Source organism: Symphalangus syndactylus, chromosome 2, assembly GCF_028878055.3.
Source record: "Symphalangus syndactylus isolate Jambi chromosome 2, NHGRI_mSymSyn1-v2.1_pri, whole genome shotgun sequence".
Lineage (NCBI taxonomy): Eukaryota > Metazoa > Chordata > Mammalia > Primates > Hylobatidae > Symphalangus > Symphalangus syndactylus.
The window spans coordinates 52,789,880-52,806,895 of record NC_072424.2 but is presented as its reverse complement, the minus strand read 5'-3'; the positions used below and the strand labels follow the sequence as shown (position 1 = coordinate 52,806,895).

General features: G+C 36.1%; 1 protein-coding gene across 4 annotated transcripts in view; it reads left to right on the top strand.

Moving 5' to 3' along the window:
• The window catches only part of COL19A1 (collagen type XIX alpha 1 chain), a 338,738-nt gene extending 323,448 nt beyond the window's left edge, over positions 1-15,290 (top strand). For all 4 annotated transcript variants that reach the window (XM_063618674.1, XM_055257198.2, XM_063618677.1 and 1 more), the window contains 3 exons: positions 1,858-1,986; positions 10,270-10,347; positions 10,520-15,290. In XM_063618674.1, coding sequence (XP_063474744.1) covers positions 1,858-1,986; positions 10,270-10,347; positions 10,520-10,647 — 335 coding nt within the window. In that variant the 3' untranslated portion in view covers positions 10,648-15,290. The remainder of the gene's footprint in view (positions 1-1,857; positions 1,987-10,269; positions 10,348-10,519) is intronic.
• The last annotated feature ends 1,726 nt before the right edge of the window (positions 15,291-17,016 follow it).

Genomic DNA, 17,016 nt, shown 5'->3' with positions numbered 1-17,016 from the left:
ATCCCTGTTGGCCTCCCACTCATCCTTCAGTCTGCAGCCAGAGATTCTAGTCCTGTGCGGGTTGTGGTATGTTTCCATTCTGCATGCTTTGTGACATGAGAATGTCAATGTAGGTGATTACTTTTTGGATAATGACAGCTAATGCTCTATGTCTATTGGGGCTTTTCCCTTAATAATTCTATATGAAAAAATAATTGTTTTTCTTTCTTAACCAGTATGGGCCTACATTGTTTTTAAATGATTGTTTTAATTGAAAACTCTTGGGAAAACAGATTTTCCTCAGAAGTAATTTACTCTTTATTTAAAAATTTACGTAAAATAAAAGATACATATCTGTTTAAGTATGCCTTTGCAATTCAACTAAATCAACTAAACTGAGTGAAAAGACTGGAGAACATGGAAGGAACTCTTTACAAGATCTATGTGATCTGGGCTTTGTGTTTTCTAACCGACGGCTAGAGTTTCTGCTGCGTTGTTGCCTGTCATTCGGTCTTTACTTACAAAATAAATACTAATTTCTTCAGTAAAAAAAACTTTTCTGGAAGATTTGTCTGCACGAAACCCAGACTGAAGTTTTTAAATTGAATATTCATTTCTTACTACACACGTGTCTTTGAAAAATAGTGTGTAAATTATTTTAAAATAAAACCATTTAAATTACTAAGAGATTTTTGAAGAAGTTATGCAAAAAGAAAAAGAATAAACAATGCGGTTAACTTCTTGTCATGGCAAGGATAGAGCCTCCTCAAGTTTTCTGTTTGAAATCTAGTTGTTCATATATTAGATTTTTTAAATGTGAGGTGTACTAAATATAAACAAACCAAGCAATTTCAAGAAAGACTCCAATGATAGATTGTATTTATAATGGCCCTGGAATTAGTTAATGATTTTACCAAAATTAATTTCATGTAGTAGTAAAATATTCAATATGCTTTTTTTAGTTATCTGTTGCTGCGTAAGAAAATACCTCCAAACTTTAGTGGCTTAAAACATTTATCTTACATTTCACATTATAAACGTTTATTATCGCACATGTTTTATGGGTCAGGGACTTGGAGTGTTGCTGAATTGTATGGATCTGGCTCAGGATCTCTAATGAAGTTGCAGTCAGGATGTCATTCAGAGCTGCAGTCATTTGAAGGCTTGACTAGGGCTGGATGATCTGCTTCCAAGTTCATGTGCGTGGCCACTGGCAGGTAGCATCAGTTCTTCCTCACGTGGGCCTCTCCACAGGACTTCTTGGGTGCTCTCACCCCATGTCAACTGCCTTCCTCCAATGAGTGATCTAAGAGAGAAAGCAACTAGGAAGCCACGATGTCTTTTATGACCTCGTCTGTCTAGTTGCCCACTGTTCATTCAGCCTTTTTCTTTTCACTAGAAATAAAAAGTCTAGCCCCCACTCAAAACTAGGAGAATTAAACTCCAACTTTGGAAGGCAGTGCCAAAGAATTCGTGAATATATTTTAAATTACCACACATACGTTCACAACATTGCTGGAAAGTGCCTTAAAGTTATTATGAAATCATTTTTTAATGTGAACCTAAACTCTCTCCACATGCCATTACCAGAGGTTAGATTCCATGCTAGTGTTCTGTCCGCTAGATTGTTACATCTCAGAAGCACTGAAAATTCTCAGACTTTCTGAGTGACACAGCTGGTCTGCATCTATACACAAACAACTTTGTGCAATCGATTTTATTTGTCTAATCAAAAAACTCAGCAATCAGACCAGTTGGTAAATTAGATGTGCTTAAATTAAAAACTAAATCTTTTTGTTTGATTTCATGTATTTTGAAATTTTTTGACATAAAATATTTCTGTTCCATGATATATTATTTTTTCTTCTATACATGAAGAGAGGATGGCTGTATTCCTATCCCAGCTCAAGCTGCCAGCAGCAATGTTGGCTGCCCAAGCTCATGGGAGGCCTGGGCCACCAGGGAAGGATGGGTTGCCTGGGCCACCAGGAGACCCTGGACCCCAAGGTAAGTCTTCAAGGGTAATATTGGCTTATTGATTTTTAACTCTCTGTATTTATAACATGTTAGTCACAGTTAAGGAAAAAGTATGTATGTAAGCATGTACTTTATTTATGTATTACATATTACATATATACATATATTTAATATATAAAATGGTTTCATATGTAATCTCTTTGTAATATTTGACATTCTAGAAGTAGATGTTTAACTATTACTACTTCAGATTTAAAACCAAATGAGAGTTACCTGGTATTCTAAATGTATTGTAATAATAATATTTATTATAACAATAACAGCAATAATATGTGCTTATATATCATTATTATCTAGGAATCTTAGAATTTTTTAGGCCTCCTCTTTTGGTGTAAGTTAAACAAGTCTCCATCATCTGAGTATCTTAAATAAACTGGAGAAAGAGTTTTAGGAGACTCAACGACAAATAGTTATTTGGTTCTAAAATATATTTTTAAGAAATTTTAGAATCTGTCTGCTTTGAATACAGCTTGTGGATGGTAACTTGAATGTTAAATAATTTTTCGCATGATTTCTAAAGTTCTTAAAACCCAACTTATATTGGCAAAAAAATTTGTTCCACTTATGACAACTTGACAAGAAACATAATCTTAAGTATAGCTTGACTAAATTAATCTGACAAGGCCATTTTCTAGAAATATGATTAGCAATCCAGCAAAGTGGCCAAATAGGCCCAGGCTTAGAAGAGTTAACAATTCTGAAAGGGAAATATTAAATTCAGTGAGTATATATCACGAAAGATAAGACCAGGAAAACTGCTTCTTATTGTTAACCATGGAGTCCTTGACCAGGACTCCATGGTTAACAATAAGAAGCAGTTTTCCTGGTCTTATCTTTCCAAAAGCAATGGCAACAAAGGCCAAAATTGACAAATGGGATCTAATTAAACTAAAGAGCTTCTGCACAGCAAAAGAAACTACCATCAGAGTGAACAGGCAACCTACACAATGGGAGAAAATTTTGGCAACCTACTCATCTGACAAAGCGCTAATATCCAGAATCTACAATGAACTCAAACAAATTTACAAGAAAAAAACAACCCCATCAAAAAGTGGGCGAAGGACATGAACAGACACTTCTCAAAAGAAGACATTTATGCAGCCAAAAAACACATGAAAAAATGCTCATCATCACTGGCCATCAGAGAAATGCAAATCAAAACCACAGTGAGATACCATCTCACACCAGTTAGAATGGCCATCATTAAAAAGTCAGGAAACGACAGGTGCTGGAGAGGATGTGGAGAAATAGGAACACTTTTACACTGTTGGTGGGGCTGTAAACTAGTTCAACCACTGTGGAAGTCAGTGGGGCGATTCCTCAGGGATCTAGAACTAGAAATACCATTTGACCCAGCCATCCCATTACTGGGTATATACCCAAAGGACTATAAATCATGCTGCTATAAAGACACATGCACACGTATGTTTATTGTGGCACTATTCACAATAGCAAAGACTTGGAACCAACCCAAATGTCCAACAACGATAGACTGGATTAAGAAAATGTGGCACATATACACCATGGAATACTATGCAGCCATAAAAAATGATGAGTTCATGTCCTTTGTAGGGACATGGATGAAACTGGAAACCATCATTCTCAGTAAACTATCGCAAGGACAAAAAACCAAACACCACATATTCTCACTCATAGGTGGGAATTGAACAATGAGAACTCATGGACACAGGAAGGGGAACATCACACTCCGGGGACTGTTGTGGGGTGGGGGGAGGGGGGAGGGATAGCATTAGGAGATATACCTAATGCTAAATGACGAGTTAATGGGTGCAGCACACCAACATGGCACATGTATACATATGTAACAAACCTGCACATTGTGCATATGTACCCTAAAACTTATAGTATAATAATAATAAAAAATAAAAAATAAAAACCATGGAGGATCTCAGGTTCCTTCCTTGAAATAATCAACAGCAACTGGTATAAAGAAAGAAAAGAGAAAATTAACACTAAAATTAAATAAGAATGTAGTCCAAAATAATATATACGCAAAGAAGTGCTTTTCTGTCACCAGTTTCCTTCCTACTGCTATTCTGTAATATTGAGCCTTATTTTCTGAAGTGTCCCGAGGTGATTGATGTGCCCTTCCTCTTCTGAAAGAGCAACATCTGTTCAGTTCCCAATAGCAGTGCCTGTTAGTATATATATCCTAATATAACCTTAGAACCTATAACCATGATTGCCAAGTCTTTGCGTTTAATTAGCACGATATAAAACAGGAACAGTTAAAATCTCTCTGGTTTTTTTTTAAACCATACATATATTCCACCATTAGCTTTAAATTGTAGTGAAGTTTGGCAGATTGATGAAGGAAAGAGAAAAGTATAGGATGAGGAGTAGCCCTCTATGTATACACTATTGTGTAGAGGGGGCTAATTATTATCTTTCGCTAGTTGGGTCTGTTCTGAAGTCAGAGTATATGAGACTGGTGTGCAGATCTCAAAAGCTCATCTGAAAATGTGTAATGCCTCAAGCCGCATGAAGAATAAGCAGCGTTAACACCAATAGGAAGAAAACTTTGGATAGATCCTTCAAACAGTGGTGGTTTGAGACGACAAGAACAATGGAATATTGAGATGATCAAGGAAAACAGCTCTGGAACTGGAGTTTCCTGTTCCACTCAAACACCTGGCTTCAGACACCTCACAGGTGCTGCGAAGGCCCATCTGGAAGGCTGTCAGTCAGAGGCAATTCTAAACCCACAGTATCAGTGAAGCTTTTGGAAACAAGCCTTCTGTTCACCACTCTACTTGCCCTTCCTTTTGCAAAGGATTTCTATGGATTTCATCTGCTGTTGTGCCTCAAAGATATTATAGACTACTTCTACTCCTGATAGGGCTTCTGGATGCAATTCTTGAAATTGGAAGATATCCCCACATGATTTCCAGTTTTTTTGTGAACCAAGGTTTACTAAAATTGTCAAAACTTTTGTCTCCCCATTGGGTTTCTGACAACACACATATCTTGACTACAACTTAGTAGATGTCTCCTTAACCTTTACATAATACTTCCTTTTCAGTATTTGTTAAATTTGCCTAAAATTTAGCAAAAAAATAAAAATTGCAAAACGTAGAATTCATTTTTAAAGAATATTTGTTTCTTAAAAATATTTGTTTTTAAGGAATATCAGTACAGTAGGCATGCTGTACTGATAATCCTGCCTAAAGGCACAGAGAAATCTCATTGAAAAGAAAGAAAATGAGAGGCTGATGTTTAATTTTCGGTGCCTCTGGAGAAGTGCACAAGAAACTGAAGCGTTTTTCTCTAGTAGATAAATAGGTGTGACGTGCTCAGAAGATGAAGTTATACACGTAACTTATAAGCTTTGCTCTGCTCAATTTAAGTGTTTTTTTTTTCAAAGAGGAAAGAAAAAAATGCATTTAAAATCACCAGTGACCATGCAAACCTCAGATGCTATTGTCTGAATTAGTCCTTTTAATGACACAGCGTGGTTGAGTTTAAGAAAGGGTCGAAGTCAGAAAAGCAACATAGGTTGGGAAGAAAAGATGGCCTCTGAATGTGGCACAGTGCGTTCTGCCACTCATTCATCCTGTCTGATGGTGGCTCCTCTGGAATATTTAGAAGAGACATTTTGTTTTGTTTGTTTTCAGTGTTTGTCAGGAAAGAAATCTGTTTGGTTCTGAAATACATTTTTAAGAAATTTTAGAACCTTTCTGCAAATAGAGCTTGTGGATGGTAACTTTTGAACTTTAAATAATTTTTCGTATGTTTTCTAAAGTTTTTGCAACGAAACATTGCTTATATTGGCAAAACACTTTGTTCCACTTATGACAACTTTACGATATATATGATCTTAAATATAGCTTAACTAAATTAATCTGAAATTTAAAATTAAAATTAAGTGGTTGGTTTGAAATATGCACTACGGAATGAGTCCTTTATTATCTTACCTTTAGGAAAAGACAAAAATATAAAGGGGTTTCGTAAAGTTTCCTGTGCTTATTCTGAGAAGTAGGAGACGTATAGAAAGCAGTGAGAAAATCGATGTCAGACTGTGAGAGGTACACAGTTCATGTTGAAAAAAGGAAGAGCCGCTCCTACCAAGATTCTGATCATGAAAGCTTGAGGATCCGCCTTCAGCACCCTGACCTTCTTAAAGTGAAAAGAAAGACCATTTGGCCTCTGAGTTGCATCACCTCATTTGCAGTTTTTCTAAGTTTCTAAAGGGGTGATTGTCGATGTCTTTTTTAAATTAAAAACATTTCCAGACAGCGTTTAGATTTTAGCCGTCCCATGGGGTTCTGAGTACTGGCTTCCTGCTGTGCCTTGAGAGCACTTTCCTTGGTGTGCATTCCCACCTGGGGCTTGCAGCACAGGGCCTCATGGCTGGTTCTCCCAGGTATGAGCTAAAATGTGCCACATCAGAATAAAAGAAACCCCAAGAAGCATGATTCAGCTGACTTCCCCTATATAAACAGGAGAGGCGAATTTTCCTAACAGACCTTATTCTTTCGAGTGAGTTTCATGAGAAAAAACTTCATTTAAACTTTTTCTCAAACACAGCTGATTTTCCATCACCTATTCCACCGAAGGAATAGATACCACACCTAAAGCCCTACTCATTTCAGAAGGAACCTCACATGTGGGGTCAGTAGGAAAAAACAGCTACATCCATTCCATGCACCCTGCATCAGTTCCAAAAGGACAGTAGTGGGAGTAGTTGTTCTTACTTGATCACTTTTAAAGTAATTGATCATACATAATGTTTATAGGAAGCACTTGTGATATATAGATTTAACCTTTCAAATTTAGTAGCATTAGGGGCATTTGGATATGGGAGGACATGTGAGTGTGTGTCAAAATGACTGAAGGGCACTGCTATCAATTGGTGGACCAGAACCAGGGAGGCTAAACAACTTGTAAGGCACAAGGCAACTCCTAACCCCACCCCCACCATGCCCACCGTAAACAACTATCCCTCCTAAAATGCCAATAGCATCCATTTACTGGCCTTTTTCCGGTATGTATACAGGTGCACAGATTTACAACTTTAGAAGTAAATATCTGGAGTCAAAACTGAAATCTTCCTACTAGAAAGAAACACAGTCTACCACCTGAAAAACTTCAAGCACCAGGTTTCATCAATGACTAGTACCTCTAGATGCTTTCAATTAGGACACTGCTGGTGTTTTATTTGTTTTCCTACGTGAGCTACAGTTTTATCAAGCTGTCATCCCGTAGAATTTTTTTTTTATTTGAGCTGCATTTTTGCTCTTGTTGCCCAGGCTGGAGTGCAATGGCCACAATCTCGGCTCACGGCAACCTCGGCCTCCTGGGTTCAAGCAATCCTCCTGCCTCAGCCTCCCAAGTAGCTGGGATTACAGGTGCCCGCCACCACGCCCAGCTAAGTTTTGTATTTTTAGTAGAGATAGGGTTTCACCATGTTGGCCAGGCTGGTCTTGAACCCCTGACCTCAGGTGACCCACCCGCCTCGGCCTCCCAAAGTGCTGGGATTACAGGTGTGAGCCACTGGGCCTGGCCTATCCTGTAGACTTATTGTCTATGTAAATACATGTTAGACCAGCCTCTTCCAAATTTAAAGACAGGCCCACCCTGAAGAGGTGAAAAGCTTAATTCTATAAATGGGGAAAGCTGTTATTGACCTTGTTAGCATTCCTACAAGGAGTTTTGTTATGAAGTAATGATTAAAAAAAGAAAAAAAAGACCCTACGACTTTATGGCAGCCTTTATAATGAATGAGCTTGGGACCTTAATAGGAAATTCAAGAGTAGAAAGTTCTCCTGTACTTGTGCAATTCAGTCGCTTTATCTATTAATAACAGGTAATTATTAACCTAATGAACTGAGAAATTTGTACAAAGAAATTGTTACATTTGACAGGAGAAGGGTAAATGTTACCTTATGCAAATACACAAATTTACAGTTTATTAATTTGTAATACCACATGAACTGAAATGCATGTGCAATAATATATTTCTGCATTATATTTGCAAATCTGAGAGCTGAATTCAAATGAAATAGGTAAGTTTTAGCCAATATATTCTTCATTTGGAATTGCATTACAGTCTTATTAATCCTCTTATTAATCAAAAGTTCATGTATCTTCAATTATTATTCTTTCTTCCTCATATTTTTAGCCTGTAATCTTAAGTACTTACTGAGATAGCTGAGGGTCAACTTTATAACTTTTCTGTAACAGTGGGACCTGAGTTAAACTATCAAATATACCTCAGGTAATAAATATTATTTTACTCCAGAAATGTTTAAGTAATGGATTTGGGAGGGCGCTTTCAAATGACCCTAAGTATATACATTTTTTTCCTGCTGTTCACATATGTTAAATGAAAGTCACTTATGTCAAAGAAATCCTGGAAACATTTTAAATTTGAATATAGATCAACTGTGGTTATTATGTCACAAGACGAAGCCACTATTCTCTCTAGGGTCTAGGATTGTACTGAATATCTTTAACACAATTTTCAAATATAAATATGTGAAGATTTCCTGCTAGTGGGTGCATTTCTACTATATAATTCAAAATATTTTTCACATATATTCTTTTTTCCACTAGTTTCACATTTATGATCAGGTCATACATAAAAAGCAAATAAATACCTGTGTGGTGATTACATTGCCAGTGTTGTTCAGATAATAATGTGTGCATGATATGACCTAGTCAAGGTGAAAATGATAACCCCAAAAACCGCTAATTCTCAATAATAATGGGAAATAATTGATCATACATACTGTTGATAGGGAGCATTACATTTTCTCCTCCTGCCATGTTCTACTGTAACAGCACACCTTTATGAAAAGTCACAACTAAATCACGGCCTACTGTTTCCTACTGAGATGCTCTTCTACTGAAATCTTTGCTGTGTGTCCACACGAGTCTACATGGCTGCTCTGTCCATTTGGGACAAGGAGTGATCTTTAAGGGGCTGTTTAAGTATGAAAAAGTTGGAAATAAAAACTCTATTTGCCATCACTGTGAAACTCTTACAGCATGGAACCTTTTATTCAAATGAAGTATTACATGGGTGCCAATATATAAAACACAGATAAAAATGCTTTATGCTTTTTATAAGCAGGGATAATGACTTCCAGAGACACAAATTTCTCTGTAGTCTTGTAGCTCAGCCAATAGCAAGCATATTAGATAGTAAGAATAATTTTGTTTTAAAATATAGACAGATCTTAGACCTAATTCATTTTGGTTAAAATATCTTAAGTTGATGAAGTGCATTTGGGAGACTGTCAGTCTCCTCTCTTGTTTCCTAGCTTTGCTGAAGCTCCTTTGGAGTTATACACTGCCACGTTCAAATATGGGGTGGATGTTTAAACGTTACTTAGAGCAGATATAATGTTTATAGTTGGTCATCTGAACACAGACCTGACTTTTTAGATGAGTTAAGCCACGTATACTCATGCTCTCGCTATCATTTATTAGAATCTTGAATTATTTGTTCATTTCCTTTAATTCTTGGAATAAGATCCATATTCCTATTATATTATCTTGTTCTCATTTTAAGCAAGACTCTTTCCGTATACTTCTTTCATTTAGCCTATACCTTGCCTTCAATCAGAATTCCTACTGAAGAGGGCTCACACAGCTTGTGATAGCTATTTGCAAGACTGATTTATTTAGGTATCATTTTCAGAGCCAAAATCTCGCTATCAAGAGTATAACTAGTTGGGGCCGGGCATGGTGGTTCACGCCTGTAATCCCAGCATTTTGGGAGGCCAAGGCGGGCAGATCACCTGAGGTCAGGAGTTCGAGACTAGCCTGGCCAACATGGCAAAACCCTGTCTCCACTAAAAATACAAAAAAAATAGCCAGGAGTGGTGGTGAGTGACTGTAATGCCAGCTACTTAGGAGGCTGAGGCAGGAGAATCACTTGAACCCAGGGGGTGGAGGTTGCAGTGAGCCAAGATAATAGTGCCACTGCACTCCAGCCTGGGTGACAAAGCAAGACTCTGTCTCAAAAAAAAAAAAAAAAAAAAAAAATTTGACTAGTTGGAACTTTTTATAGTAATTGCATGTTTTTTAAGATCTTCATTGCCCTATTATACCCAATCTGTTTAATATGTAAGTTTAATATGTGGTTAATGCCAGTTAGCTAATATACTATTTATGTTAAGCAAATGTATCACATAATTATCACAGACTCAGAAAATGGTTCTTGTGTGTGCTGAGTTGCCATAGAACCCTTTTTGTGTGTCTCTTTTTTATATATTTCTCACTTAGGCTACAGAGGACAGAAGGGAGAAAGAGGTGAACCTGGAATTGGGCTGCCAGGGAGTCCAGGTCTTCCTGGGACTTCAGGTAAGAGTGATATTATCTTCACAACACAAGCAAGGCTTTAAAAATGAGAACCGTGCTTCTCCCCTGGGGTCCTTAAATGTCAACTCGAGTGATCCATGTTGGCTAGAGGGTGGGAGAGAGGAAGGGCCATATGTGATCTGCATTGTGATGTTTTTTTTTTTTATGTCATTAGCTCTGGGTTTGCCAGGCTCACCAGGTGCCCCAGGCCCCCAGGGCCCCCCAGGACCCAGTGGAAGATGTAACCCAGAAGATTGCCTCTATCCTGTGTCTCATGCCCATCAGAGGACAGGTGGGAAATGAACACACCTGAAGAAGACTTCGTTCCTGGTGACACTTCCTTGCCATTGGAGCTATCTTAATACCGTCAAACCCTCATCATCTGTGGGTTCCTTTTTTTTTTATTTTTTTTTATTTTTTTTGGAGTAAGCCAGACATTAAAAGCAACCATTTGAATCCTATTCCTATAGCAATTGCAAATCAGCATTTTTTGATCTTTCCCAAATTCATTCCATATGTTTTGCTTTACAATTGCTATGATTTTTACTCAGAGTTTTATATGAAATATGCAAGTAAATCTTATCGTTAGTTCTTCTTCAAAAGGAAATTGCACCTTGTGACTTAGTAGACTGATGATGATATCCATTTTGTAGACTCATCAACATGTGGTTGGCCTTTGATTTCTCAATTTTAAAGTTTCAGACTTATCTTTAAGTTTTCTTGGTGTTTAAATTTACTATCATTGCTAAACATCTTGTCAACTTTTTTGATATAGTGCATTGCTCCTGTTGAATGTTTTTTGACTACTTTTTATAACTTAAGAATTTTTATACCATCTACATCTATCCTACTTATGCAGAAAAAATAGGCAATAAGAACTTCATTTTACAACTTATGTTTTCAAAAAAAAAATGCAGGAAACTGTTTTATCAGGGAGCCCAAACACCCAGCATAGCCAACCACTGAAATGATTTTGTTAATTCTGTGTAATGAGCTCAATTCAAAGCAATCACCACTGGCATGAATAAGTACTGCATGAAAAGGGAGTATCAATTCCAGTTTTGTATGAGTTCTGCAAAAAAAAGCCTAATACTCTATGGTTCCCTCACTCAGTTTCTCATTTGGTAAACAGAAAGCTGTTTTCCCTACAAGGTGCTTGGTGGTGAAGTCACCAAGCTGTCTTTGGTACTCTTAAAGCTTCAATGGCCTAGCAAGATCTTTGGGCCCTTGTATCCATTATTCTTATGACCTCATCACCCTCAGACTTTAAGACAAGAAGCCACCGTCAGAACAAAGGATGGGATACGTAAAGAATGGACTCACTTGTCCTAGAAGATGAATGTGTAGTGTCAGCAAATGCATATTAAGAAGGTGAAGCCCAAAAGCTCTTAAGGAGAATTATATTTCTCCAGAAGCTGCAGCAAGAGGTACAGCTCAACAAAGGAAAACCACAGGACTGGATATGCAACTAGTGCTCAGACCAAAGAGTTCACACCCACTCTAAAACCATGTCCTCTGAAAAGAAACAAAAATACAGTGATCATCAAATGACTAAACAGTCTTTCTGTTGATTAGCTGTACATTCATTGAGGAACTGTTGATTGGCAGGCACTGATTCTCTAGAATACTGGGCATGAGGATGTTGCAGAAATCTAGATGGTGGGTCCCACAGATGTGAGAACATGCCGCAAGAGCCTGCCAGCCACAGCAATCAGGACTCACACCTCTTCAAGGAGCAGTGCAGATTTCAATTTTGCTAAAGCAGGATGATTGCTTTTGTCTGTTTACTGAAAAATGAGTTTAGAAAGGCTAGCCCACTGACATTGGAAAAAGCTGTGAACAGAGTTGTGTCTGAGGAACGTGCCTAATTTAAGGCAGGGTTTGTTCCAATGCATCTGTGATTTGAACCGGTTTTCATTATAGATTAATGAACTGCTGGTCAGGTACTGTCTACAATGGCTGTGCATACCTATAACGTTTTAGGTATTTGATATTGAATTATGCTGTATATTTCAATTCCAAGTTTATTTATTTTATTTTCCAAGGTTATTTTATTTATCGTAAGCGTTTTGACATTGATCTTTTTTTCATTTTCTTTCTTGTGCAATACCTACAATGGTGCTGTGTTTTAAACTTACACAATTGGAACATACATATGTGTTTTCTTAGTAAAATGGTAATTTATCCCGAAAAAGTGTACATAGATCTAAAATTTGGTGCTATGTGTATATCTTGAGCTTTTAATTTGTTGAATTTTCTAAACGCTTACAACTTATCTGCCACTCATATTAATTTACTTGAATTTGTCATAAAGCTAAACATTTTATATGTTTTCAAAGATTATTTTTTCATATTAATAGGTTGTTTATCTTTTTGCCTGTTTGCTAATTTAAAAATATTTATTTTATCATTTTAATGTTTTCATGGACTTTTTTGCTGATGGTAATCAACTTTTTTTGTTTTTTGGTTTTTGAGTTGTTCCTTTCATAGACATAAAAAGACAATTCATTTTCTTGTTTTATTAACTCTGTTCATTTTTATTCTACAAAATACATCCTGCATTCTTTTTTATAAATTGTATATTTAGAAATCTTTCTAAATACCATTAATGCTTGACTGGTTAATTCCTATTTCAAGGATTTGGATTTATTCAGGTAATTTGATGGGACGGGGAAATATAATATTATGTGATGCATATTACAAAGTGGACTTGTCACAATGACACAAACTCATTTTTTGTAACTGGGAAATATGACTAAATTTGACATAACTAGAGAAACAGGGCTGTATCCACATGGTACAAGCCTTTCTCACCCTACTCTATTATTTACCTTCAGATACTTTTTCCTGCCTCAGCTCTGTACACATGATATGCAACAAAGGGCAGCAAGAAATGCTGGGTCCACCTAATTTAACACCAAATGAAGTTGAGATTTGACAGTTGCCCAACTCCTTTAATAAAAAGAAAGTAAATAATTTGGGCCCCAAAGTAGGGTGGGAAATTTTCCTCTAAATGACTTGATGGTTGCCAAATCCCTTGCACCATTTTATTCCATTCCAAAACGTGTTTATTTCCACATAGATGTTAATGATGTTCAAAGCAGGGGAGAAGAATTATTCAATTTCATGAATTATCTCTTGTTTGCACTCCAGAAAACATACGTGTTTAAATACAAAATAATTATGGGCCATGACGATTAATATTAAAACTGTGATTTCCATATACAAGTATGTTTGAGTTCCAATCTTACATTTTATACCAAGTTCAAAACACTTTCAGATAGAAGTCTTTCTATGCAAAGATTAAAGTATGACTTCAATTAATATTTATGGCCTTTGGAATCCAAAGAAAAACAGAAGAATAATTCATGGATTTGTTCATTATTCTTTCCAACTGAAGACATTAACCATTACTTCTAACCGTAACACAAACACAGCAAGTTTTAACCTTTTAAACTTTTCACTTTGCGATCAAAGTAACCCCGTAAGTTTATTTCCCTATTTCATGATATTGTTTAAACTTTAAAGTTTTAGTCACTTAAAGAACTTAAGCAATTATATTAAAATACGTTGTCTGTGAAAATTATCATTTGATATTTGGTTTATAAAGTAATTTTTATGAATCTGTTTTATGAGTTGGGTAAGATTTAGCCTTTCTGCAGCCTCTCTCATCTGTTGGGAACCTGTGATATACCTCCATTTGTCCACAAGATGGTGTTTAAAGCAATTTGTTCAGAAGAACTGAACAAACTAACAGAAATACAAGGCTACGAACGGTTTAGTGGACAACTAAATCAGACTCTTGCCTTTGCACTTTTTTTTAACTATTGTAGATAATTTTTGTTAATTTGTTTTGTTAATTTATGTTTTTCCTAATTTTAAGCATCTTTATGAAACAGGCACAGTACCCTTTGGTTTGTTGACTGTTTTGATTTTATTTCTTCGGTGGATATATATGTACTTATACACTTAGTTAACATGCAGATTAACTATTCATAATTGTTTATACACCACTCTCATATTTTAGTGATCAAATAGTGATCAAACAGCTAAATAATTATCCTACCTTTTAGACCGGACAGATACTCTCTTTCAATAGACAAGAAAAAAGATTTAGCTTGTCACAAGAAGTAGACAATTTATAAAACTACACAATGTCTAAACTCTATGTTGCTCAGTGTACTTAAAATTTTACAGTTAGATTTGTATAACGTTTATATTTTTCTAGAATACATCACTATTTACAAAAGTATGATTAGAAACACCATTTTTTTAGTACCATTTTTATTTTCATAACACTAATAATACACTGGGATTGAGAATTTCTCAGTTAAGTGTTTTGCTGAGGTTGTTTTAATGAATACTCAAAAAAGTTTTGCAGATTTGTCTATTGCTCTTGTTCTTAAATTATTTTTCACACTTGTCTGTATCCACCTTCTGAAGACACACAAGTGTTTACTGTCGTGGTTTTCCAGCGTTATTTCTTAATACTTGAGTGTTGACACATTTTTGTACCATCCCCCTTTTGTACCATCTCTGCTCACAAAGATTATATGCAGGCTTTGAAGAAGAGGAGATGCAGAAGATAATTGAATTTGTATCTTGTATGCCTACGTAATTCAAAGTGACTTAGTCCATTGAATTGTGTTCATTTATTAGTTGGCTGGTTAAGATAGCATTAATTATCTTAAATTTGTTCAACTCCTAAAAGTCTCAGGCAATAGGACAAATGAGTGTCATCATTTTTATTGTGTGGCTTACCTGGAGCTATAATCCAAATGTTTTACTCAACAAAATAATGCTAGAGTAACTGATCAATTTGGTTAAATTGAATGAAGAACCAAGTGAACACAGAGAAAACTCATTCAGACAAGTAGACCCAGCACAGCAAAAATTTGTCTGAAAGATAAGACAACCTTATAAGACCAAAGCTAAGTCTAAGAAAATCTAAATGGAAAAAAAAAATGCAAGTTCAGATCCAATAGTGAGTGATGTGGTACAACTGGAGGAGTTAGCTACTTGCTTCATGAATTTGTCAAAAGTGAATACTAATAAAGTGGGAGGCTTCACTAAATGAGGGAGTAAATAAGATTTAAGTTTATCAGAAGTGTGTGTATTGTGTGACCATACTAAGCTTCTGGGTGTAAGTAAAGATGCTGGCTATTTTACAACTTTTTATTTTATTGTGTTATGTACATTTTGGAGGTAAATGTTTTTCAGCGCATTAATGTCTTTAAATTCAGGTTGTATTGGGTGTATTTTACAACTATTTATTTTTAAATAACATTTAGGGTGTGTTTTCCCCCATTTTGTTTGTTCTCTATCTTACCTCATCAAACTCTTTAAGGTTTAATTGAATATACTCACGTTAAGTGCAATGGCACTAGTTTTATTCAAAATCCCACATGGGTATAATGCTTTGAGGCGTTGATTCCTATGTGTTCATTATGCATAATGAGCTTGTCACCTATCTCAGCAATAAAGGTTCTGACCCTATGTCAGGGAAATCTAAGGTGCAATTATTGAGGCTATTTCTACTCTTCATCACCTGCCACGGCTGAAGCTCCACACTTCAGTCCGTTTTGTTTGGTGTCAACCATGGGGATGCTCCAGAAGCACTCTCGGCTAACCATGAGCCCACAGGTGTCCAAGGAACCTTAATTGGTCTATTGCAGGGTTCATGTTTGTACCATCATTATAGTTTTCTTTGTCACATGAATCATTGCTCAGCTTGAAATAATCAAGTTTGTCACCCATCTCCCTGGCAGTTCATAAAAAGCCTAGTCTAATTATTTCAGATGAGAATTATAAGCATAAACAAAAGCCCAAAAGCAGGCAGTCCTTTGGGACTTTTGTCCCCCAGAGTGACCATCTCACTAAAATCATTTGAGACTTTTTGCTGTAGAGGTCCCTGAGGGAGATAAGAAATAACGCAATTAACTTTTCTCATCCATAGAAGCTTTTACACCATGAGTGATAAGGAAATAGGCAATAAGTAGTTAAATACATAGCAGGTTTTCTTAACAGAAATTAATTATATCAAAAGGTGCCAGATGATTTATATGTTTACTTATACCGGGTAATAACTTACATCGTTCTTAACTATTCCTATCTTCAGGCCCCCTTTGGATAAATTAACTAGGTGCTCTCTAAAGAATATTGTTGTCTTTTCACACACATATTTTCAACTTAGACACAAAATGGAATTTCAAATATATCTCAGAAAGAGAGGTAGTTTGTTGGAGACAGTTTCCCTCACTTGTTCTCTCTCCAGCTATGTTTTGATAACTTGGAGTCAAGAGTAATTTGTGAAGGCATGTTAAGCAGCGAGTTAGCATGAATTGCCATTTATTAAGACTAAAAGTAATTTTCAGTTAGCAGCATCCTCTTCCTGATAGCCAGATCAATCAAATATGTTACACTTCCTCTCGTTGAGCATTTAAAGAGCACTTGAGCATGTGTATTTACAGACAGGCATTACTACAGTCAGCCCATTTTGATTTAATAGTTTCTGAGCCATAGGTACTTTATACTGCCATGTCCTGGATCACAACTCACTAAAGAAGACTACACAATTGAAAGTATTTATTTTACTTTGTGCAAAAGAACTTAACCTATGTTTATTGAACACAAGTATTCTTTTTTAAAAAGATATTTAAAGTCATTTATGTT